The 25,701-nt window shown below is 41.9% G+C and overlaps 1 protein-coding gene across 6 annotated transcripts in view; it reads right to left on the bottom strand.

Annotated features, from left to right (window-relative positions):
* Positions 1–25,701, bottom strand: part of GLI3 (GLI family zinc finger 3) — a 217,423-nt gene that overhangs the window by 7,530 nt on the left and 184,192 nt on the right. For all 6 annotated transcript variants that reach the window (XM_084509755.1, XM_084509758.1, XM_084509756.1 and 3 more), the window contains 4 exons: positions 8,937–9,086; positions 8,175–8,339; positions 3,980–4,270; positions 395–722 (listed from right to left, as the gene is read on the bottom strand). In XM_084509755.1, the coding sequence (XP_084365881.1) occupies positions 395–722; positions 3,980–4,270; positions 8,175–8,339; positions 8,937–9,086 (934 nt within the window). The remainder of the gene's footprint in view (positions 1–394; positions 723–3,979; positions 4,271–8,174; positions 8,340–8,936; positions 9,087–25,701) is intronic.

Below are 25,701 nucleotides of genomic sequence, written 5' to 3'. Positions count from 1 at the left end.
TGCGCACAAAGAGCGTCTTTTTTAAGGTTTTGTCTGCAAGAATTACATACAATGAACTGGTAGATATTTAATTCATCTGCCTTGCCTAAAAATAAGACAGGATTATGCTGATCTTAGGTCCAAACCTTTAACTGTAGAGAATATTTCACATGTGATACATGGCACTCCTGCTGGTCTCCCCTTCTATAAAACATGGGACTATCGGTCGTCCCTCAGGGTTGGTAGCAGGACTTGTAATAAGGGGATAAACAAAAAGTGATCAATTTACGGACTATTCTCACAGCTTCTGAATTTCATAAACTGTGCTAGTCTTTTACAAAGGCTGCAAGATTGAGATAGCAACCAAGAAATTTAAGGACAGAAAGAGTTATCACTCCCGTTACATGCATCTCACCATTTCCTATGAGAGGCGGCAAGGTCGGGGCTTTGGAAGGTGGAACGGGGTTCAGTCTTGGAAGCACTCCGTTAACTTGTTTCAACCTTTCGAATTTCACTTGCTCCATCCATTTGGTCCCTGTCATATTCCTCCTGGCCTGTAAGCCAAGTGCTGTGGTGGCTGTGGAAATGGTAGAGTCCATGATTGGGGTTTCATCGATGACACTGAGGTCTCCTACACTACCGCCACCGGTCAGAGTAAGCTCGATCCCATTGTTGGAATAGTTGCTGATGGGGGACTGTTCGCTGCTGCATGTAGACTGACCACCAGGGCTTGGCTGAGATGTCTGTTGGAGTGCAAGAAGAAACACAAGAACGTGAGGATTAAGCAGACAATGTTAACAGGGTACTTGCAACAAATGTGTATCTGAATGGAGCCAAAGGATACCAAATGTAAAGAAAAGTTTAGCATTAAATGATGACAGCAGTCGTTCATTAGGAGGCTTTCTAGAATACTGACTTTAACTGCAATGAATGCCATTGCAAAACTTGAGACTAAAATCCACTTTAATATCTTGCTGACAGTATATATTATATCTACATGAGCCATTTATGTCAGTTATTCCCATAATTGGGAATTATATCACTTCGTACCATTCATGAGCATGCATGTATGCATACTCATGTTTTGGGTATGCACTGTTCCCAATGGAAACTGCAGGTCAATAAACCAGATCATAATTCAGCCATGTTATGAAGTCTAATTTGCAAAGCTAGGCTTGCAGCAAACAAACAAACAAGATTCCAACAGCACTGGAATTTGTTTTTTGCCTTTTTTTTTTTTTTTAATTAGACTTGTGGCTAAAGAACGTAAGTATTTTCCAAGCTTAAGGCTCATTGTTACAAGCAGTGGTTGGCCAGAAATGTTGGCGTGTAATAAAACAGGGACAGAGCATCAGTGCAAAAATACTGTATCATATTATCAGCGTCCTGAAGGACCCTAGCAGCGTGCTCTAAATTATTTCATCTCTGCCCTGTATCAAGAAGGTGATGATCCACAGAATCAAATCCTTTGTTTCATTAGAATCTTCTAAGTACACAGTACAGCCTGCTATCTATGGGAATATAAATCTGCTGCAATAGTTTCTTCTTTCTTAACAGTGTTCCCTGCTGATGTAGAAGGATTCTTGGGGAAGTACAAGCTTGATTTATTTTTTATACTCATAAGGTTCTTGTAAAAGAATGGGAAAATTCCTCTAACAAACTGAAATACTAAGGCAAATAGACTGACAAACAAAACAGACAGCAAGACAGACAGAAGTCTCTGGAAGCAGCATCTTACTGTAGCTTGTATCACTGTGACCACAAATCTGTGCATGCAGTGATTATTTTGCTCCCAAGAACAGTTTCATGTTAATATTTAATGTTTTTCAGCTTTTTTTGTTGTTTTGTTTTGTTTTGTTTTTGACCAGCCTGTGATTTTTATGAACACTCTTACCGAAAAATGCTAGCTAGCATTTCTGAGGTAGCAGTGACGGCTCTCTCTTTTAACATCAGTGAATGAAGACAGAGAGGCATGGCAGTACTCTAGTTTCATATGCCCCTGAGGAGTCCATTCAGATGCAATAACTATTTTATTATTTCTAACTTGAACGATGATACTTAGAATTTACGAGGCCACACTGAGCAAGTTGATTTCCAAATGCTGGCCATGGCAGATTTGGTGACAAGAATAGAAGCAACTGTTATTACACAGAAGAGAGCTTACGTTTCTGGACAATAGCTCCGTGCCATATGGAAGAAGAGCACTAATGGTTAGAAGCTTGTTCTTGTAGCCATGTGTCAAGATCACAGTGAGGTAGGTTACAGAAGTAAGAACAGCATTATGGGAAACATATACTTCTAGGTGTGCAACAGGAAAAAGAAAAAAAAATTAAAAAAAAAACTATTTCATCTAGAGGGTAAGGTTCAAAGACATTTCTGAAGACATTTCACCAATATAAGCCAGATTTTTCACATGTCAAGTGTTGCAAAATGCTCACAGCACATTACATTTGGGAATGAGTTTGATGGATTGCACATTACTAAATAAATGAATGATTGGACAACAGGCAGAAGGCTAAAATAAAGACATAAATAATGTTGCAATAAGAAAAACAGCAGAAAAGTTTAAATGCCCTCACCTTATTACCCACTGTCCTTAGGAAGTTAGAACAAGACATTTAAGAGCATTAGACAGAAAAGACATCGGATTAGTTAAAAAACAGAAAGCGTATCTCAATTCATACATGCAGTAAAAAACAGGAAACACAGGATTGTTTTTAGAAGATACTTTCAGTGAGAAATATCAAACACTATGCAAGTAATCAGAACTAATATCCCTCTGACGCAAGTTATATTCATATTGAAACCATCTATATTCAACAGCTCAATATACCTCAATAATGCTATGGATTGAGGTAACTAGGCAAGAGGTGAATGGGTTTTGTTCCTTTGTAATCTAAGGTAGCTATCACCAAAGAGAGCAGAGGGTCTCCTTGGGACTTCACAGGGAGTTAACTCTGTGTCCTTGTAAGTTTATGAGTTCGGGATTAATATTCCACCGTTTGGGCATAAGCCTTCAGCACAACATAGCAGTAACTTGTATTTCACTGAGTAATCATTTTGAATTACAGCACGAAGATTAACCATATGAGCAGCTTTTGGAGGCCTCATAGGTGTAGTGCCCAAGGGTTGATCCAGATGAATTGTGGACCCAGACATGGAAAAGGATGGAGATCTAGTAAACTAGTAAAGGCCTTTACTAGTTTTAACCATTGTGGACAGGATGGTCCATGGAATGCAGGCAGATGAAAGAAGAACTTCTTAATTTAATTTAGCATGTCAGAAAATGGAATAAATATTACCCAGAAGCTCTAAGAAGAGCAATACGGTCCTTTCAACATTCAACTACTAATTCAATTTAATTTACTTAAATTAGACTAATTTGGTCAAGTTAGATTAAATATCACATTAACATAAGAGGCCACATCATAACAGAGATCAAATATTATCAAAATATCTCTTCCTGCTGTTAAAGATATTCACCTTATCCCGTTTTCAGTTTGATACAGTTTGTTAAGACTTGACAACCTCAAGCCCGTAAAATCTGATTCTTTCTCCAGGTTCTCCATAGTTACCATTGTCAACATTATCACTGTAGTATTTTGAACTGAGTTTTATTTGTGCTCTGGTTTTGAGCCTGCAGCATTCACATTCTCTAACTGTCTTCTGTAAACAGGAGAGTGGAAAAAAACTGCCTTTTTAAAATGAAAGCTATGATTTTCTCATAATATGCTGATTCCAGAAGATGGAGTTTTAAGAGAAACAATTATTGTGAGAGTTGCCAGCACTGCACTTACTGCATATTGCACAGACTAGATGTAATCTTTTTATTTGCTATTTCTTAGGCTTTAAAAACATTTTACAATGTAAACGAAAAGGAAAACCTCACAAAACCCAACCTTGTGAGCTAGAGTTTATGGGTTTGAGCATTTCATAAAGGGATTATTAAGCCGTTATAAAGAGAGAAAGGACAAAGGGAATGGCACGGTGTATTGCATACCATTGGTTTTTCTGCCTTGACCGCTTTCACTTGGAGGCATTCTTCGCGCTTTGAGGTAGTGTTGCTGAGGTCCTTCTGCTCTCCAATTGCACCCTGAGTCTGCTGGCCCGGTGATCGTGTCTGAGAGTGGCTGCCTGGGTCTCTGGGTGGCGGAGGCCTCGGGTGAATATCTCCCCGCTGCTTCTTGGTGACATGTGCCTCCGGGCCATGCACGGTCTTCACGTGTTTCCGGAGAGAACTGGGGTCTGTGTAGCGCTTTGTGCAGCCTGGGATCTTGCAAACATACGGTTTCTGCCAAGCCAGGAAAAAACACTTAAATTAGATTTAATTCCATATGGGACTCCTGAAGAACTCCTCGGAGCACAGCTGGTGCTACAGTTCTACACTTTCACAGTGAATTTGTTATCTAATTTATGGTCTCTAGAGTGACTGCATCTAGTCAAACCTATTGATTTCCCCTGGTTTTGAAGGTACTCATTAATGCTGCACAGCTTACAGAGGGCAGAGCCTCACATGATACGAACTGGCACAGCTTTGATTTACCACAGCAGCAGAGCCAAGAGAGCGATGGCAATTTATGAATTTATGAAGACTGGCCCAACTTTGAATCCTGTCCATTTCTCTCAGCAGTTTGATATCCTGTTTGCAGTACACAGAGGCAAACAATCCCCTTCAGAACATGTTGGGACATTTTTTCAGGCAGGAGTATCTGAGGAAGAACTCCTTTCTTGGCCCTGTCAGATCACTAGTTTAAATGTCAAAGCACAGGACTCAATTCCACAAGCATTTTCACACTGCATCAATATATTCAATAGTAATATTATTGCTACTAGCATAACTAATCACTCACTTTATTTAAAACTAGCTTCCTTTGTCTATGAATTTCACTTTTTCAGTAAGCAATGTGGAGAAAAGTAAATGTACTGTCTTGTAATCTCACCAAGACTTTCTTTGTTCTTATATTATGAGAGGATTAGAAAGGAAGAGTTGAGCCCTTCCTAAACACTCTAATTGCCTTGGGAAACAAAGTATCATTCACTCACTTTTATTACTGAATTGTTTCCAAGAAACTACTATTTTTAGTCTTATTTACACTAACCCTCAAGAAAAAAAGAGATCCTCATGCAGAGTTCCTTAAAGGGGTTTTCGGTCTGTTTATACATGGCACTAGGGAGACTTTGACAAATGTGGCTTCTTAATAGCTATCTATGGCCTGAGCCTGCTTCCACTGATGTCAGTGGAAAAAAACTCCCATTGACTTGAATGGGAGCAAAAATGTCAATTGTTAGTAATGTAAAGTTGATGCTGAGCTACTGAGGCAGGTTTTTCTCAAGATGCTATGGAAACGTACATCAGCTAGTTCTCTTACGGTTATGACAGATCTTCATCAAGATATCTGAGCTGCTTTTAAATCTGCTTATAGGTTACTTACAATCAAAATAGGACTGTGAGGAAGTGCTGAATTGGGTCGATGCTTTCCAGTGGCATTCATGGCAGGCCCTACATCAGTATACATTGCCTAAGATGTTAGCCCGATAACAGTGAAGGGAATTTTTCAATTGTCCTTCCTGCTGCACCTACCAGAAATGATGTGCGATAGATAACCTTTCTTGGTGACTTACTGCTTGACATGAAACAACAGGCAGCATGTCTGCAAGTTTGTGAGGATCTTATTCATCAACTGCTGTTACACAACAAACAGATTGGTTCAGACAGTGCACAAAATGGAAGTCAGATATGGGTAAGACTTTGGTGAACATCCGTCTGTATTTTCTATATTGGTGACAATACACAAAGTAGCTGCTGGGCTTCAGTGTATTTGTTAGGCTGCTGAGGCCACATGCTCTAAGGACAGGGCAGATTCAGGTATGTGCAATGCTCTCTGCTTTCCTTGTGACTCAAGGGATGCTGCAGGGACCACGGGACTGTAACAAGATGAATGCTCCTAGATTCTGCCAGCCCATTCGTGACAGGCCTGACAGAAAGCTAGAGAAGGATTTTGCCGTGAAAATGAATGCAGCTGGTGTGGTTTCAGAACCATACAGTCAGCGTGGAGATATGTCCTGCCTTGCTAGAACTTTCTGATTTAGCCTGAAGGTGAAGGCATAATAGGGGACAGGTCAAGCAGAATCACAGAATCATTTAGGTTGGAAGAGACCTCCAAGATCACCCAGTCCAACCTCTGACCTAACACTAATCAGTCCTCCACTAAACCCTATCCCTAAGCTCTACATCTAGAAGTCTTTTAAAGACCTCCAGGGATGGTGACAACCAGTTCCCCGGGCAGCCCATTCCAGTGCCTAACAACCCTTTCAGTAAAGAAGTTTTTCCTAATATCCAACCTAAACCTCCCCTGGTGCAACTTTAGCCCATTCCCCCTCGTCCTGTCACCAGGCACGTGGGAGAACAGGCCAACCCCCACCTCGCTACAGCCTCCTTTAATGTACCTGCAGAGAGCGATAAGGTCTCCCCTGAGCCTCCTCTTCTCCAGGCTGAACAAGCCCAGCTCCCTCAGCCGCTCCTCGTAGGACTTGTTCTCCAGGCCCCTCACCAGCTTCACAGCCCTTCTCTGGACTCGCTCAAGCACCTCCATGTCCTTCTTGTAGCGAGGGGCCCAAAACTGAACACAGTACTCGAGGTGCGGCCTCACCAGAGCTGAGTACAGGGGAACGATCACCTCCCTAGCCCTGCTGGTCACACTGTTTCTGATACAAGCCAGGATGCCGTTGGCCTTCTTGTCCACCTGAGCACACTGCTGGCTCATATTCAGCCGACTATCCACCATCACTCCCAGGTCCTTCTCTGCCTGGCAGCTTTCCAGCTACTCATCTCCCAGCCTGTAGCTCTGCTTGGGGTTGTTGTGCCTCAGGTGCAGGACCTGGCACTTGGCCTTGTTGAACTTCATGCAGTTGACCTCAGCCCATCGGTGCAGCCTATCCAGATCCTCCTGCAGAGCCTTCCTACCCTCAAGCAGATCGACACACGCACCTAACTTGGTGTCATCTGCAAACTTACTGAGGGTGCACTCGATGCCCTCATCCAGATAATCGATGAAGATATTAAAGAGGTCCGGCTCCAGCACCGAGCCCTGGGGGACGCCACTAGTGACTGGCCTCCAACTGGACTTGACTCCATTCACCACGACTCTTTGGGCCCGGCTATCCAGCAGTTTCTAACCCAACGAAGCGTGCGCCAGTGCAAGCCAAGAGCAGCCAGTTTCTTGAGAAGAATGCTGTGGGAAATGGTGTCAAAAACCTTACTGCAGTCAAGGTAGACCGCATCCATAGCCTCTCCCTCATCCACCCAGCGTGTCACTTTGTTACAGAAGTAGATCAACAGAGACTGAACTCCCCCAAGATATGAGATTAAGATGATGTAACTTGTGTAACCTGAAATGGGGCAACAGGAACAGGGACAAAGCACCAAGATGGTGCAACTCATAAAAAGGGGTCAGCGCTAACAGGAAACACACAGAGGTGTTACACTGAGAGTTGGTGAGATGGCTGTGACTGCCACAGTGAGTTTCTCTGGAAAAGAACAAATTCCCACCACTGCATCCCTGCTCTGTGAGGTCTTTTCTGAATAGACAGAAAGAGTGAAATAGCCCAGGGAAGAGGGAAAATGCATAACTCAGAACTTCTATGGCAACCCAAATTTTCCAGCCTCTGCAGACTTCTCTATACTTGTCAGCAGCTGCTGCAAAGGACTTTGCAAGATGCTGCGGAGCCTGGCTGCGCAGTCTTTGCTCTTGCTCTGCTGGAAGTGGTGAGGAGTGCAAGAGGCTGCAGCTCCTTTCCTCCCCGAGCAAGAACTGTGGCTCGACAGCCACCAGATGTCAGCACACAACAAGGCAAGAGGACACGCTCTAGGGGCTGAATGAGCCCAGAGAGCTCCAGAGGGAAAAATGATCACAGCATGTCAGCTTCAAACACTTCCCTGGTTAATACACATACTTAGACTCGCCTCCCTTCTACCCTCCATTCCCTCACACTTAATAAAATGACCTATAGATTCTTTAGATCCCTGTGACACTAAGATGATTGTGCTGGTAAGAGCTGTCTAATATTTATCCCCTTCAGGTTGCTGAGATTTCTATGTCTGTCCTCTGTAATAAGTTGCTATGACTACATTGCAGATCTTTTTGACTCAGGATTTTTTTTTTTATTATTATTTTTTGGAAGCCGTGTTTACTTACCTCATTGGAATGAGTCCTGTTTTGGTGCTTGGCCCTGTCGGATGCATTGGAGAAGGCTTTGTTGCAGCCTTCGTGTTCACACACATATGGTTTCTCTCCAGTGTGAGATCTCAAGTGCGTTTTCAAGTTTTCTAGTCTGGAGTAGGCCTTTGTACACCCTTCAAACTGCAGACAAGAAGTAAGACAAGTCTGGATTAATTTTAATATTTGTACTTGCAAGAAATGGTAAAAGCTGACCTATAAAAATTTAGAAACTTTCCAAGCCTTCATAACCTTGCGCAATTTAGTTTTGTTTTGATTTCTTGGATTTTAAATTTACCCCTGCAAAATCCATCATATCTCAAGTTAAAATGCCTCCAGCACTATGTAAATCTTCTCTTATAGGAGAGGACAGTATTTGCATACTTCATCTAAGACAGAAATCCACTGCAAAATCACTAGGAGACTGGTGGCCAGCAATAATACCCAGATGTAGCTTTGTAAGAGAAAGTGCTTTTAAATAATTAAGCAAATTGAGCCCTGTGTAATATTGCCCCTGGGGCTTTTTTGCTCTCTAAATCTGAAGAATGGGCCAAATTATCCAGTGAATCCCCTCTCCTAAACTTCTATCATCTGGGCCAGCTGGATAATGAAGCAGACATAGCAATCTCTTCCCCAGTAGATACCTGGTGGACAAGAGGTCAGGACATGCAGCATCTATGCTGTTCTGCTCCCTGTAGGAAGCCTCAGCTTCCCTTTCAAAGCCCAGAGCCCTTTACTCACAGTGCATTTGTGTGGCTTTTCCCCTGTATGTCTCCTCATGTGGACCACCAGCATATACTGGGCTTTGAATGGTTTCTGCTCCCGGGAACAGTCCAGCCATCGGCACACAAACTCTTTCTTCTCACCATGTATATGGTCATTGTTTATATGCTGTTCGGGTAGAAGACAGATCACAGATTAATAGAAATGTAACTTCATCATCGGCCTTACTGCTAACTTATACTGAAAGAGGAACAGAGGCTCAGGTGTGAACTGAGATCTTGAGGTGCCAAAAAAGTAAGATTGTCAGTACTCCAAAGAGAACACAGGGTTTAAATTACACATCACACTGGAAGTCCACTAAGGCCCATGAATTCATTTCTACTGACGTCAACAGGCTTGGGATCAGGCCTCAGGGACACAGGCTGTTAAATGGGTCCTGGATAATCTCATGCACAGCACCACTTACATGATTCACGTTGAGTAATGGTTTCTTGGATGAGGGAAGCCTTAAGTGCCACTCAACACAAACAAGGATTACAAAATCAAGCCTTTAAAAAGACATCCTCCAACCTCAAAAATCAACACCATTGTTAAACCAAGTTTCCATCAAATCTTTTAACTCACTCCCTTATTACCTGTTTTCTTTCAGTATTGGCTTAGTGTATAGATTGTGGTGGGGAAAACAAAACCCTACGTAGTCCAGTAACTAAAAACTCTGAGCACAGAAGCATCCATCAAGCCAGCTTTTGCCATTGTGAAGAATGACCTACCTGAAAGCCTCTGAGAACAACCACCCTGGGCCTGGGCCTGCTTACACTCATGCACGTCATGTTTGTGGTCAGTGTAATCTATATGAGCAGATCCACAGTCAGCCCAGGGCTGTGTACCTTTTTACTCTTTCAGAAAAATAGCTTGCTCTGTTACCTTCATCACGATCCAGTTTGGCAGAGTATTTAAATACAGATTTAATTCTCGCTGATTCAGATTCTGAGCAAAAACAGACGGGTGAACAAAGGCCAGCCTCAAGTTATTAAGGCGTAACTGTTGAATTTTTTTTTGCACAACTTCAGAAAACAACAAAAGCATCCTACAGCAGGACTTTCAAAGGTGCACAAAGGCTGGAATTTCAGCAGGAGCTACCTGACTCGTCCTCCCAAAGTCTCTTTGAGAAATGCTGCCTCAGAGACTTCATCATTGCTGTGTTTTCTACCACAACATTTTATCTGTGCCACTAGATGGCTGCATTTCTCAGCAAATGTGATTATTTTCATTAGAATGTGAGAAAAGCTCCTTCCAGAGTTTTATACATGATCGTAGCACAGAGATGAAATCAGTATCTGCTCCATAAGTAGCTTGCAGAAAAAGCCAGCCATACAGAAACTCAGTAGTTCATACTGGAATAGAAAGAAAGGTAATCCCCATCTTTTCTAAGGTCCTGAAAACAATCAGAAAACCAAATAAAATCACTTATGTTCGGAATTATACAGCATCCCCATGGCAAACACATGTGCGTTGCCTGTAAAAGATGACTGCTCTTTTCTCTTTCTGAAACTTTATTATTATTTCTTAAAGTTTCTGATGGTGCACAGAGTGTATGAACAGAACAGATGTGCTGGACAAAGTACAGCATGTAATCTGCAGGGGTTTATGTTTCAAATGCCTGTCTCCATAGTCCCTTTGCATTACGCACGCCTGTACCAAACGCGTACAGATGCCCAGCATTGTGAAATAGAACCAGAACACTAAAATTAGGTTAAAGTGTGCTCTTCTTGCTTGAAAGAAAAAGAAGTAAAGGGGCAAAACTTAATACATTCTTGGCCACACCTTCCTGTAAATACTACAGACTGTGAGCTGTTTGGTTAAACCTACATGGCTAAGAGGTATATAATATAAAATTGGGTGGGTAAGACAAGTCTTTCTATTTGATAGAAAATCTTCAAAACTGGTTCAATCAGTTCACAACAGCAGTCCTCTTTACCCGTCCTGGGTGGACACACACACTGTGGACGCTCTTTCAGAGACATTCTCTTTAGGACACTTTTTGTCGCTCCAAATGAGCTTGCACCTTGCCTCCAGAAATGTAGCCTTTTTCAGTGTGAGCATCCTTTAAATCTACCCTTTCTCATGGGCAAGCTGCTCCTTTCCTCATCCCTTCTCCTGTCCAGGCTCACTGCAGCTGCTGAAAAAGCTCACCCAGGATCATGACTGAATCATCCACCTCTGTACATCACTGCACTGTCTCATCTGTCAAGCATCTTGTGATCACCTTCACTTCACTGTGTAACTGTGTCACTCCATAGTCACCTGCTCTGCTCTCTTACCTTGTCACTCCTTTCCTGTTCCCTCTACTCTGGCTACAATCAACCCCCTCTTTGCACTGTTCCTGTTCGCTGCATTGATGCTCCAAGAGGCCTCTGAGGGCTTGCCTGCAAAGCCATCTTGTTCTCATTTAACCCCTCTGAGGATCCTCACCTTCAGGTAAAACCCAGAAGAAATGAGCTCATTACATCATCTGCTAATCTGGGTAATTTCTGTAGCTCGCACATGACCTCCGCTGCTTTTTGTCTGACCAAACCTCTCAATTGCTTTTTGCAGCGGGGCAATGTTTTAGCAGACCTACAGAAGCATATGAATAGCGGAAGGCTGGTCTGGAAGAAGAGCCTTGCTACACATGAAATGAGCACAAGTATGAGGACAACAGCAGAACTCAGCAGTGCTCTCAGGTAAGAACTGCCTTTGTTACCCTGACTGCGTAGGGCCAGATTCAAATACCCTTGCACACCCAAGGTGTGACTGGAAAACTGATCGGCCATCTGCTATGGACACCTAGGAAGTACTATACCAATAAAACAGGTACTAAATCTACAGTACAGGGATTTTTTTTAATGATTGTAATCTGGCAGAAAACAATGTTCAATATTTAAAGCACATTTAAAGGAAGGGGGAGGTCTCCCTGTGCAAACAACAGCAATTAGAAAAGTTCAGAAGTTTGTGAACTTTGGCATTCAGGTTCTTTGACTCAGATAATTACCTTTGGATTTTGCATGGTGTTTTTGACTCCCCAGTTCTCTATTATGAGAGGGAATGAATAGTTTTGAGCTTGTAAAACAAAGAACAGTCAGGAATAAGAGTATTATGCAAAGCAGAAGCTTTGGTACAGTACAATAAGGATTTATAGGGTTTCAATTTATAATCTGTTTGTAACCTTATTACACCCATGAAATGTCACATTCCAGGGACTAGATCAGAAGGATTTTTTTTTCTTGGTAAAATTGAATTTTGATGCAGTTTCAGGCTTTGAAAAGGCTTCTCTTTTAATTTTGTAGACCCAAACCTGCAAGTTTTACTTACATTGGTAATCCTTATGACAGTAAATAGGTGCATGAAAGCCAACGATATTACTCCCTAGTGTCAGGCTTGCTAATATAAGGCTCTGAAGCACCAGCTCAGAACTATTAAGAATTTCTGACCTGAAAAAAAAAAAAAAAAAAGCCCTGCTAAAGGCTGGTATTCTAGTAGCTATATCCCACTGCATACAGCTCTAAAAAGCTGCTAAACAGGGATCATTTGCAGAATTCCAGTCACTTTCATGCCATTTCAATGCTTTTTACCAAACCTCAGTCTGTCCTTGCTGTTTTTATTTAAAGAATGCTGCTATTAACATTTGGCTACAAGGTGAACAGAGGGAGCTGACCTCTACACTGATTTTGGTTTTAGAGTGCCCTAACTTTGAAGAAGGAAGCTCTGAGGTAGATTTCAATTCCAGTACAAGAAACAGCCAACAGATGTATTGAAATTAAGGCTGAACTTGGTGTGACATCTCTGCTGAGGAAGCTCCAAAAACTGGCATCTGGAAGCACAACCTGCATCATCCTGGAAGCATAAATGCTTACACAGTAAGAAACATTATTTTAAAAGGGAACACGCTGGAAAATACATGTTCTTAGATGATCAATGCACACTCTGCATGTAACTCCATATTGCAGCAGATAATGAGATGAAATTGGAAGTGGGACCTGTAATAATCTTAGTGCTTCGCTTCCCTCCGCTATGTGTTTTTTTTTTAGAATAAAGGCAATGTATAAGCATATCCAAGTTGACTGCCTGGTACCGTTAGTTATTCAATACATAAACAAAGGCCACATGTGCTGTCACAGTAGTCAAACAGCAGCAGGAAAGCCTGCCCTTCACACCAGTGGAATGAGCTGGAACAACAGAAAAAGAGTGATTGTCACCTGCAACTGAGATTACATCTGAAAAGGAAGTGTCATTTGAGGGATAAAGCAGAAAAAATGGGCAATGCTGCTTTCTACCCTGAACACACTACCCCAGAATACACTAGGAAAAAACTAGGAAGGGACCACGCTACATTGGTAAATTGAGTAAGAAGGCATCATATCAGCATTGCCAAAAATTGCTCTAATTTCAATTATACAATGACTATTTTAGGCTTTTTTAGCCTCTCAGTTATTCCCCTGTATTTTAAAAACTAAAAAGTAGGTGCTAAATAAAATAGCTCCTCGCTAAACCTAACTACTGACTTTAAGCAGAAGAAGCACTTAAAGCGTCTTCTAGCACATCTACCATCTTCCCCTGAACTGTGCTGCCAAAGAAAATCCCTCAAACCAGCAGAGCTGCTGCGTTTGGTACGTAGGAAATGAAGAGCGAACTGTGAAGAAACACTGCAGTGGGACAGCTGGTAAATACAGCTTATCCTGCAGCTGCACGAGGGAGTCGCAGAGCCCTCAAGCTGCACAGGGGAAATATGCAGAGACTGTGTCCAGCACTAACAGACTCAGCGGCTCTGAGGCTGGTTTGGAAGGGGATTAGTTGTCTCTGACCTGTTGGTCCCGCAGGGAACACTCCTATTTACATGTTTTGCAGAGGGGATGGAGATTTGTACAGTTAGAAACAGGAGGGGGCTTCCTGGTCATCAAGCCCACCCTGCTATGGCAAGCTCCACTGTGTGTAATCCTGTTCATGAACCCAGCAAGCTTTATCTTCTGTGCTGGTACTCTGCTCCCTCTGTCCCCAGTGGAAAGCTGCTCTAGGAACTCACTCCTCTGCTGGTTAGCAACTCATTTCTAGCTTCGATTTATTTGCGGCCAATTTATACTCATTTGTTCTCGTGCCAAAGCTACCCTTCAGCTTAAACAGCTACATCCCTGCATGGTATTTATTTCTCTTCATAGCTCACCCCCAAGTAATCTACAGACTATACTCTCCTCTCTGCCTTCACTTGCTGGATTAAATGAACTGGTGCCCTCTGGTCTTCTCTACGATGACCAAGTCCTTGCTCCCTGTCTCCTACCTTGCTTTGGCTCGAGGTGTGGAAGTCCCCACGTTGTGCCTGTCACTCTGTGCCTACGTTCCTCGTTGCTGCTTCCAGGACTGTGCTATCCCGTCCCACCTCAGCAGTCCTCCCAGCCCTGCTCTTCACCTCTTCTAGGCCAGAGCTCACCTCCTTGGCCACAACAGTACGAAGTACACCAGAGCTAACCAGACCTGGCATAACAGCATTCAGACTTCCCTAACCCTGTGTAGATGTAAGTACAGATCTCTCTTTCTCTTTGGATAGTTACTTGAGGCCATTTACAAAGCACCTGAAGGCCTCATACTTGTTAATTTCTCTCTCCTAACAACAAACCTTGGGAAATAGTATCTGCTACTGCAGCCACACTAGAGATGGAGACTTAAGGCTCAGGAAAAGTAAAACCTAAACTACACGCACTGAAGTATTTAGATTTCTGATTCCCACTGAACGTAGCCGCTCCTTCCTGAGCGGTATGCATACTGTTGAGGTCCTTGACCCACACAGCTTCCTGAGATGGATGAGCAGTTGTAAAAAGAGCATCATCATTCAGCAAAGTGACAGGGCAGCACTTAAGCAAGTACCCATGCTTGCCTGCTCCCCAGGGATGCAATCCACGGCTCATCACTGCTCCTCGATACCATTTTAGGTAGTCAGGCAACTAAGAGATGACATCAGCCAGGCCTCCCTACCATCTCATTAACATCTCGATAAAGATTAACTCCATGATCCATGACAAGATGGACAGACAAAAGCTTTGTAAAGAAGTCAGGGTATAAAGGAGGTCCTGGTGAGGCAGGAAATACCCTGCAACAATAGAAATCCCATTGTGAGGAGGCAAAAAAAATGCATCTCTGTAGAGTGAAATCCCCAGCAGACTGTTCAGACACATTCCAATCACTGCAATCGAGTCTCTTGCTAACCTCTGTGACACTCTGTTAGAACAATGCATGCATTTTAATTTCCTCTTATCTGCTGGAAAATAGGTATGGATCCCTTCTGTCCTTCCCCTACTAAAGACCATTTGCAGACACAACCAGGTTAAACAACCACAAGAGTATGCTTTTGACCTTGTGTCCTTAGGGTGGCATAAGTATTTAAGTCATTTTTAGTTCCTAAGACAGAAGAAGCACTTAAGCTGCTTTAAAGCCTTACGGTGGCATAAATGCCTAAGCCGCTTTCAGTTCCTAAAGCCAAGTCAAAGCCATAGTTATACATGAAGAACTCAGCGTTTCTGCATAGGCACATGCCTGTGGAGAAGCTCAGATAACTATCTCCACTCCTGCTTCCTTTCCTTTGGACGCATATTCCACTAGAGTCCTTGCAGCTGTCTTGCATACTTTATAGAAGATTTAAGAAATACTCTAGTGACAGATATTTACTAATGCTAATTAGCAACATGACAATTTATACAGTCCCCCGATCTGGCCCAAAGCGGCTCAGTGCCTTGACAATCTTGACACCTTTGCTGAAACGCAACACCCACAGTTAAAATCAGCTGGATCTTTAAAGCACTGCCCAGCAATTTCCTCTGTGTATAATGAATGGACTAAACACTGTGTCTGCACACACACTGAACTCCTCACTCTGCAGTGTTTGATCTTGTCATTCAACCTCAATAATTAATTTTCAAAGTTTTCCACTACAAACAAATGAAGCCCCCTGCTCTCCCCCAAGATTTGGTCATGAATGTAAACCTCGATGTGGACTAGTGGCAGACCACAGGTCAGCAGTCAGATATTTTGGGATTACATATGAGAGAGGAGTGCGACTTATTTAATAGTACAACTAAATATGTGGCACGAGTGTTTATAACTCCAGCATGACTAGAAAGGTTTTATTCATTCCATTAAGAAAAATAATCAACTCACCAAATAAAAGAAGTTTCAGTCAAAAAGGCGTTATTTCAGAGAGTTGCAAAGGATGTGGAAAATAGGGAATATAACTTACACAGTTTAACAAACTTAATATATGAACTCTTTGTATGTGACCTAATACATAATTGCAAGGAAAAATTAGGCGTCAGCCAGCATTGCAGCTGAATTCACACTTGAAGCTCATTTATTCCTGTGCTGCTCTGGATTCCTGTCTCTGTCCCTTGAGAATTAGCAACAGCAGTCAGTGAAGAAAGAGAGGGATCAAAATTAGAAGCCTGAATCAACTGAAAAATAATGATGATTTATAACTTAAGACAGCCTGCAGAAGTAGATGGAAGGGGATGCCAGGCGCTAGAAAAGGGCAGCACAGAAACCGATAGGTGGAAGAAAAGACGGAAACAGTAAGAAAAAAAGGTAAGTGGGGAAAGGAGATTGAGAGATGGTTCCCATCTTGCACACCTGTATTCCAAGGTGGCTGCCTACACTACAAAATTATTTGGACAGCCCATCAGGAACCTCTCCACCTCAACCAAGCAAACTTTTCTCTCTCTTTTTTCACCCAGCGCCACGTTTCCACACAGGTGTGGAGTGTAATGCTATGTAGTAGGAAAATATGTTGTCTTTCCAACTTACATGTTCTGCCCCAGGAAAAGATGCTGGTGCTGAATGCTTACAGTGGGGAAGCACAACGTCTTCTGCCCCATAGCAGCTCATCACCTTTCCCTAGGAAGAAGTTGCTGCACATCCAACTTCAGTGCCTCAACAGCTCTTAAATTCCTTATTCACCTTGGTCCGAATGGCTTGTGCTAATATGGCTCATTCTGACTGCGATGTCTGAAGGAGCATTCCCACATGAAGGACAGACAGGGGAACCATGCCTCTACTGGAGATGCAACAAACAGTTGGGGCCAACAGCTGTCTTTGGCTAGCACAGCTGCCACTGGGAGGACGAGGTTTACAGCCATATTTTAAAATGTATTAAAGATCTGGGGTCAGGGCAAGACACAGAAAGTGGCTGTTCTCGTCTCATGGGCTATTTAACTTTGGAAGCCAGGAATGCAGAAGGAATGAGAGCAGTCAAATTACTAAAAATTAATAAGTCAAACTACTAAAAATTAATTAAAAAAATTGCATTTTGTGCGGTTTACTACAAGTTTACTACTCCTTTTGTAGGAGTCATTTTTTGACTCCAGATGCTGCAGGATCTTACACATGGGCCTGGAGAACTCTTGTTCTCTAAATGTGATGCTGTATTACTAACAGATAGGAATATGCTAATTCAAAGGACAAAACCCAGCAGGACTGTTTTCTTCTCGCCTCCCTGTTTCAGCTGAAAATATAGGTCTGATTATTTTTCTTCATTTCTCTACACTAACAACAGCAACAAAAGTTCTCAATCCACTAGTTAAAAAATAAATAAAAAAATGTTTTCATTCTGCTTCTCCTTTTGTTCTCCTGCAATAAATTCTGTAGTTGTCTCTGTTGCCTATCAATAGGTTAAACATATCCAACTTGTATGTTTAAATGCTAAAGACAGAGAACTCCCCAAGGATACGTCAATCGTTGGCTCCTGTACAAAGAAAATACTGTATTTTGCTCAGAAGAGCTTTCTGTGGCAATTTAAACACAGTGAGACAGACACAATATCCTGGAGAGAGGAAAACCTGCCTTATTACATTCCTGACCCAAGAGAAAGAATCTGCCCTTAGGACATAAAGAGAATCAGTGGGGAGGAAAAGAAGAGAAAAGTTATCTAATCCTAAAAATAAAGGCAGCGGTTCGTAATACAGCATGACCTTCTTTTAATCTCTGATGTAGTAGTTATACAGTATGGATATGCTATAATACCAGCAGAGAAAACAGAGCTTGCTCGTCAGGCTGAGAACCAGCTCTCTTAGGCTGTGTCTATGTTTCCAGGTTTTGGACAGCTTTTTGGTAGGCTTTGAGATATTTTGTGGAGGGAATGGAACTTACGGGATATTGTGAGGATTCTTTCCCAATAACATCACATCTTGTTCTTGTTTCATTTAATACACATATATTCACATATACGGCACAGTTAAGTCTGTTAGCAGTAACATGCAGCTCCATCAAGGGCAATGTTTTACAGCTCTCTCTTGATTTCCTGTGTAAAAGCATGCAGCTGTAAAGCAATGGGCAAAAACTGTATCTTTATTTCCTAAAACTGAAAATTTAATAAATGAGATTCTGCCAGAACATTAACATAAATGTCGTGGATATTAATCATTCCACTTTTACAGCAGTAGGAAAGATGCTTTGATGACTCTCAGCTTTGTTTCTTCTCTGATGTTGCCTTCCATAACTCTGTCTAAAAATCAAGTGCCATCGCTTTCTTGAAAGTTGCATTCTTGTATTAGTAGCTGGGAGGTTAATAGGTGAAACTGGCATGTTAGAGGAATTCATGCTTTCTTTATTCTTTTTTCCAAGTATATGGAAATAATTTTTCAGAACATGCTGCTGTGATAACTGGGCCTTGCAAGTTCCTCCAGCACTGATGCTCTGTCTTGCATTTGCCCTACTTTAAACAGGGTATCACAGCTTCCATATTTTGTGATGTTAATGAACCAAAAAAAAAAGTCCCCCCCTCTCTCTCTGTGACATGTGGAAGGACAGGGCTAGTTGCATCTGTGTGAGAGAGCTGTGGCAGAGAAGTGAATGCACGGAAAGCAGAAACCATGAAGCACGTGCTCAAGTCAGCTGTCCTCCAACAGGGATGCTATGGTTATGTCTCTGCCCTCCAAGGGTATGCCCTCCTCTCCTGAGAACTGCTGTTGAAGGGAAGAAAGATGTTACAGGATGACTGTGAGGATGACTTGGGGCATAGGGAAGAAGAGACATCCCCACTGCTCCTGAAAGGGTAAAAGGGGCCAGCTGCAAGCTGTCTGCCCATGGCATTTCTCCCAACCACTCTGCCCTAACCCAACCACTGCGTGCATTACTTTTCTACTCTGGCTGCCCTCTTGGTTGCTTCCACCACAGTGCTCCCTGGTGATCAATTTTCTGTATTACGTGCTCCACCCCACTGTGCGAACAACTCTCCTCCATCTTCCACTAGCTCCAGCATCTTTCGTGGTTCTCCTTGTGCACGTTTGCCTGCACAGGTACAGAGCTGTGCTGAACGTGTAATGGCTAAGCTACAAGACCTGGGCAAAAGAAAGCCTTTTGCTGCAGGGTCATCCCTTTTGGATAAGGTAGTCTTAAAGGTAGAACCCCATTATAAACTTCACCTTCAACGAGAGTTTAGATATTGCAGAAATCACTTTAAGAACAATGATTTAACATACCCCTGTTTGGCTCAGTTTTACTTTGTATTTCTTATGCTCTTACCATTTAGGTCCCCAAATTGCATCCACATTTAAGAGTTACCCGTCTTTGGTGTAAAGTTCATATGATACAAATTAGGTTAATTTGGTGCCTGCAGCATAAACCAAGAGACTCAAGACAGACTAGCAAAGAGAAAAGAAGAGGGAAGAGGGAGAAACTCTGCAGTAATGAGGGAGCATTCAAGCTGGGCTCATAAGGATAGGGCTGGAAGAAGAGTCTAAAGAAAGGCCACTTGCTAAAAGATTTAAAACCCACTGCTGACCAAGTGATGTGACTGCTGTTGGCCTTTACAATGCAGCAGTGACAGAATGTGGTCTGCTCCCAAGTCCTATACCTAGCCCTGCACTGATGATCTTCAGCCTGTTCTGCCTGCTTTCCTTCATTCTTTCCCTGCCTTTTTTCTCTCTGTCACACATGCACACGAGCTCTCCCCACAGGCCTACTGTGAGCTGGCTACAGACCCAAATGCTACAGGGTGAGATGCAAGAACAATTCCTGCCTTCAGGAAACAGCTCTGTGGCATGACTGCAGGGAGGCACAAAGCCTCCTCCTGCTGCAGCCTTACAAGAGAGGAGCTCCACGCTCCCCCAGACATCAGTTACACATTCCTCTCTCAATCTAGTCAAAACAGTAGTGTACGAACAAGGGCAGAGTTTTTCCTACAGTTGGATGGCGAAGAAGGTAAAAACTGAAAACCTACCCTTCAGCAGGTCTCACATTATCTGTGAATGCTGCATAGAAAATACGCTGCCTGTTACCTTCTGCAAGTGACTGAAAATGGGAGGACAGAAAACTACCTGAGGCTCAAGTTCAAAATTTTCTGCTTCATGATCTTTGCATTTAGGGATAAAAATTGATTTTGCATGCAACTGCTAGAGAATTTCCACGAAAACCAAGTTTAAAACCCTCACATTGGAACTTCCTCACAGGCAGTATCCAATGTGAGCAATGGCTGACTTCCTTCGTTACAGTCCTGAACTCACACACAGCTGTGTGCACTCTTTAACAAAAACACGCAAGAAAAACAGGACTTACCTTAAATATATACATATATATGTCTACATAAACACCTCAGTTCCTTGCACTAGTACAGGTGTTAGTGTAACACACTTAAAAGCCTAAATCTGGGCTTTTCTTACTGGCATAGAAAGCCCTGCTGCCAGCACACTGCAGAAGGAAGTCACCATAAAGAAGCATTACACTACGATATTTCATTGTATTTGCAAATGGCATGAAGAAGGAAAATGCCAGCTCAGTTTTGCAAGAGGCACATCACCACACAAGGTAGAAGTACTACATACTTCAGATGTTTTCTCACATTGCTGCAGAAGACAAAAGTCTATAGGCCTCCTTCCTGCCACCGTAACTCATCTGACTTCAATGGAAATCAGACCTGCTGTATATATTAAACCTGAAATTAACTATTCTCCCCCTGTATTGTTTGGCTTTGATAAATTCCAGTCATTGCTCCTAGCTGAGATGAGATCTCGATTCTGTGAGCTGCTCCGCTCACATGGGCTCTTATGGGGGCTCAGAGCCTGTTAAACTCGAATGGGTCCAACCACACTGAGCTCTCTGCAGGAGTGGGGCTTTAGCAGCTCTTATACTTAGCTATTGAGCAGTGGGTTCAAACTATGCTCAAAGTAATAACATTTTCCTTTAAAATAGGGCATGTTAACGAGAAAATAAAATGGGAAGAGATTTCTAACCTTTACATTCCAGACCAGAATGGTGGAGCCAAGAAATAAATGCTCAATAGTAAAGATGCCTAGAGCAGAAAGAAATGCAAGTAAAAAAGAACCCAGCAAAATATCCCAAGAACTGTAGTACACAAAATGAATATATAAAGCCAGAGCTATTTTACAGAAATTGTATGGCTTTAATAACAAAAATCTGTTAAAATTTATACTGCCTTTCAGTGCCCAGTTTTGGAAATGGGCTGCAAACAGGTTAGTACCAACAGGCTCTTTGAGTTAAAATGTTAGCATGCAATATAGCAGTTTTATATCATTCTGTATTAGCAGAGACAAACCACTTAATCTCATGAGCCAACTTATAAATCTATGAAAGGGTACAGCAAGACAGAATAAGGAAAAGTCAAAAATTATCATTTTAATGAAATTTTGAAGACTTCCAAACTCCCAGTCTGGTACAGTGGGTCATCCATCTACACAGAAGGATTTGCAAAATACTTGATCCCTTACAAAAACAAAAAACAACAAAACTTTTTGTTTGTTTGTGTTTTTTTTTGTTTTGTTTTGTTTTGTTTTGTTTTTTGTTTTTTAATGGAAAAGACTGTGCTCCTAATGGGGTGCAATAGCAAGGTAAATGTCAGACGGTTAAATGGACTCTACTCCTCAGGGTGTATTAAACATACAGCTAGTAACACTAAGCAGACTAAGTAGACAGGACTTGCTGAACAGTACGAAATTCGTTTAGAAAAAATATTGGACCAGATTTTGTAAAACCACACACTTTCTTCTGCTCTTAATACTTTGATTACAGCATAACTAATGCTGATACACTTGAAATGAAAGAAAATATACTTCTCAGCGGGACTTACCTGTGTAAATCAGTAAGTCTTTTTAATTTTATTATTTTTGAGAGCTCTGTGCTTACTGCATGAATACATTCAAATTGCCTATACAATAAAAATACCAATACTTTGTTTGCAGAGAAGCAGTCTTGAATAGAGGGATTTATTTCAAGAAATGCATAGAGATGTCTCCTTATATATAATCTAAGAAAGCTGCGGGTTAGATTAGGAGATAATGCTTGATCCACTTTTCACGATTAAATGCATAAAAAAAAAACTTTGAGAAAGCTGGGAATACAGTGACTTAAAAACACCCAACACTTTTCACAGAATCTAGAAAGAAAAATTCTGGCAGTGATAAGCGTTATCAAAATCTTCACTAGGTAATGCATGTTTTACTGTTCATCACAGAGGAAATGCTGGCAGAATTAATGCATCAGTGGGTAACAAGCAGCACTGTGTTGCAGCCATGACATCATGACAATTGGAGGAGATAGTTGGGGCTCTTCCTTTCTAGTATCTCTACGAAACATTTCTAAAAAGCTTCAGCATGCACAACAGTTTATTGCTCCTCTGAGACCCCCCTTGGCTTTTGTCCATCGAACGTCCATTTAGAATTTATCTTTCACACCCTTGTTAGGCTTGGGCATCCCAGCCACATCACAGCAGAGTCAGGGTTAGCACAGGTCTCTATCATATGTTAGAAGTTGGTTTTCCTTGATATTCTTTTATCTCTCTTGTGACATGGGATAACATTTTCTATTCTCTTGTACGTACCACAGGCACTGTGTTGTAGCCAGACTACAGCCCTATGTTGGAGCAACTGGAATGAAAACTGAGTAGGAGCTTATAGTAGAACAAGGTGGTATCACCTAACACACTTAGGAAAGAGCCGAAGCCAATTTTCTGTCTGTCCTGCATTCCGCACACCAACTTTAATTTACTCACAGTGAACTTACAGGTGCTTCTGGTAACTAAAAATCAATCCTAAACAGTCTGGTTTATCTCAAAGATCCATCTCATCTTCCGTGTACCAAGCTGGCGCCATTTGAAGGGGAAGACCTGCGCTGGCAGTCAAGCCCCCAAGTCTGCAGGAGAAAACTGAAGGGCAGCCTCGGCGAGAAGCCTGCAACTTTGCAACTCTCCCTCATTCAAAACCTATCTGAGCTAGTGCCTGGCGCCTTCAGAGTGTGATATAAACCACACTTCTTTGTTCAGGCTTTTTTCTTTTTTTTTTTTTTTTACTAACCGTAAGTGTCGGAATCCCCTTGGCAATTAATTTCCTGGCTGGTAATCCCTTGGCTCTGATCCACACAGAGAAAGTGGCTGCACCGGAGGCGAGGTGTGCAAGGCACATGCTCCAGCTTTGCAGAATGAAGTGGTCTCTTGATTTAAGTGACAGTGGCCAAGCCTGAAAACTTTGTCTGTGCCTTGCATAATGAAGCAAGCTAAGGTTATTGTTAAATGCTCTTTAAGCTGAGTGTAATGTGGCAAACTGTCAGATACTGCAGGTAGGATTTTCTTGGTTGTCTGTAGCAGCATTAGAAATGCTTTAGCCACAAGAAAGATGTGCAAAAGATGTCTCAACACTAACGAAATACAGAAATATACATAGTATAATAATCAGCACTGATAACAGTTAAGGAGATAAAGCCTTAACTCTGCTAACTTTAAAAAAAAAAATTACAGTAAGAAAAAAAACAACACAATACCATGTACCCATATTTTAAACTGCTATATTCTCAGCTCATGTACAGAGCTACAAAACTCTTTTAGTATTTCTGCCTAGTGCTGGTAGGAACTAGCAGCAATCTGCAGTTCAGAGCTACAGAAATGCCTCTCCCTTGTAGCCAGGCAAGATGGGTTTGGCCCGTTTTGCTGCATACATTTTTAAGGTCTTTTGAGAAAAAGTGGTTGAGAAGCTGTGTGAGCATAATTCCTATAAATGGCCAAACTCTGAAAAAAAATCTTGACTAAGTTTCCACTAGTTTGAGACAAAGTCTCTCACAGGAGGCAGAAAGTTGGTACTGTGCTCACATGTGCTGGGAAAAGAAGAGTGAGATTTTATCTTTTTAATTAACTCGGCCTAAAGTGAGGCAGTCTTAAATGAAGCCCTCTGATCCCGAATTCCTCGAATTAGGAAGCATCAGAACTAAATAAATATCAGAAACTCGTTTGTCCTTCACACTCCAGAATATTAAAAAACAAACAAAAAGTATTTGATCTCTTGGGCTGTACACCCCTTCCACATCATCCTGACATGGGTGCACCTTAAACAAAGATCATAAACAAAACCAGTGCCAAGGGATTAACAGAAGCAAAAAGAGGCGGTGAGCATTTTAGGTACAAATACTTGTGGAGCTAGCACTTGCTTTCACTGAAAACACTCAAAAAAGGTCCCTGAATTCAAGGGATATTGCCCACTCCTGGGGTAAGGTGCTAACTAGGAGCAAAGGATGGGCTTAGCTACGCTGTGCTTCTCTCTGAAAATTTAGAGAGTTCCTACCTGCCGCTGTGCTGCTGCTGTTCTTTCTTTTAGTGCTTTCTTGACACATGTAGGAAAGGATAAAAGCCTAATGGGTGCGAGTGTCAGCACAATATAAATTACTGCGAGGAAAAACTTGATGCATGGCTTGGGATCTGAAAGAGGAATGTCCACCATTGTTTGTGATTATGGATCACATCACAATCTAATAGCAATTTTTATTTAATCAATAATTTCCATGCTGAACAGACAGCCCTGTTACAGAGAATCGACAAGCAGGTACTGATAGCGACAAGGCTTGTTATTAATCTTTACCCTGCCAACATATCAACCAAACTACTGTAAAAAAGCACCACCAAGATGGATTTAGAAGTAGGTCTTTCTTTTTCTTTCTTTCTCTCTTTTTTCCTCTTCTTTCTTTCCTTCCTTCCTTCCTTTTCTTTCTTTTCTCTCTCTTTCTTTTCTTTTAGCCACACAGCCCCATTCCTCTTTTCCCTTTCCAGGTATGTAACATTTCATACAATTTATATTCTAAGTTTATTTGAAAAACCAGGGGCTTGAATTACACAAAAAGGCAATTCATATTAAGCAATTTTACAAATCAGTGGGACCTAGCCCAGTGCTCAGTGTTAGCCATTATAGGCTAATAAATCATACTTTCTCTTTGAGATGTCAATCGCCAAAGTGCTTTGTAAAAATGTTGGCATCTGTAATTCAGCAAAGTCTTTTCATCTTGAAATAAGATGCTCCAGACTGATAACAAGAATAATCCTCTCTTGATCAAAAAAAAAATCTGCATTTTACCAATTAAAGCTGCTGCCAGAAGCCAAACGGAGCAGCACTGAGACTCCACTGTAGTTTATCTCTGCTAAACACAAGGAGGGATACAGTTAGAGCTTTGTTTCATTTTCAGCTTGACTACTTTATCTCACAGAGAACTGCAGCATCTCAGCCCTGCGATACACGCAAGAATGGCATAGGCAGACCTCATACCTACAGTGCAAGCCACCAGAGGACCCACTCCTGACCAAAACACCACCCATTCATTTTATAGATTAGGCACCTTGAAGAAAAGTCACACTCACATGAAAGTTTGACCACTGAAAAACATTAGATTTGGTTAACCACAATAAAAGACTTGTATGCTCTTTTTTTTTTTTTTTTTTTTTTTTTTCCATTAAGAGGTTACACAAGCAAAAGCAGCTGCAAAAATCAATCCACACAGCCCA

This window comes from Aythya ferina (genome assembly GCF_964211825.1).
Source record: "Aythya ferina genome assembly, chromosome: 2".
NCBI lineage: Eukaryota > Metazoa > Chordata > Aves > Anseriformes > Anatidae > Aythya > Aythya ferina.
This window is presented reverse-complemented; position numbering and strand designations above follow the sequence as displayed.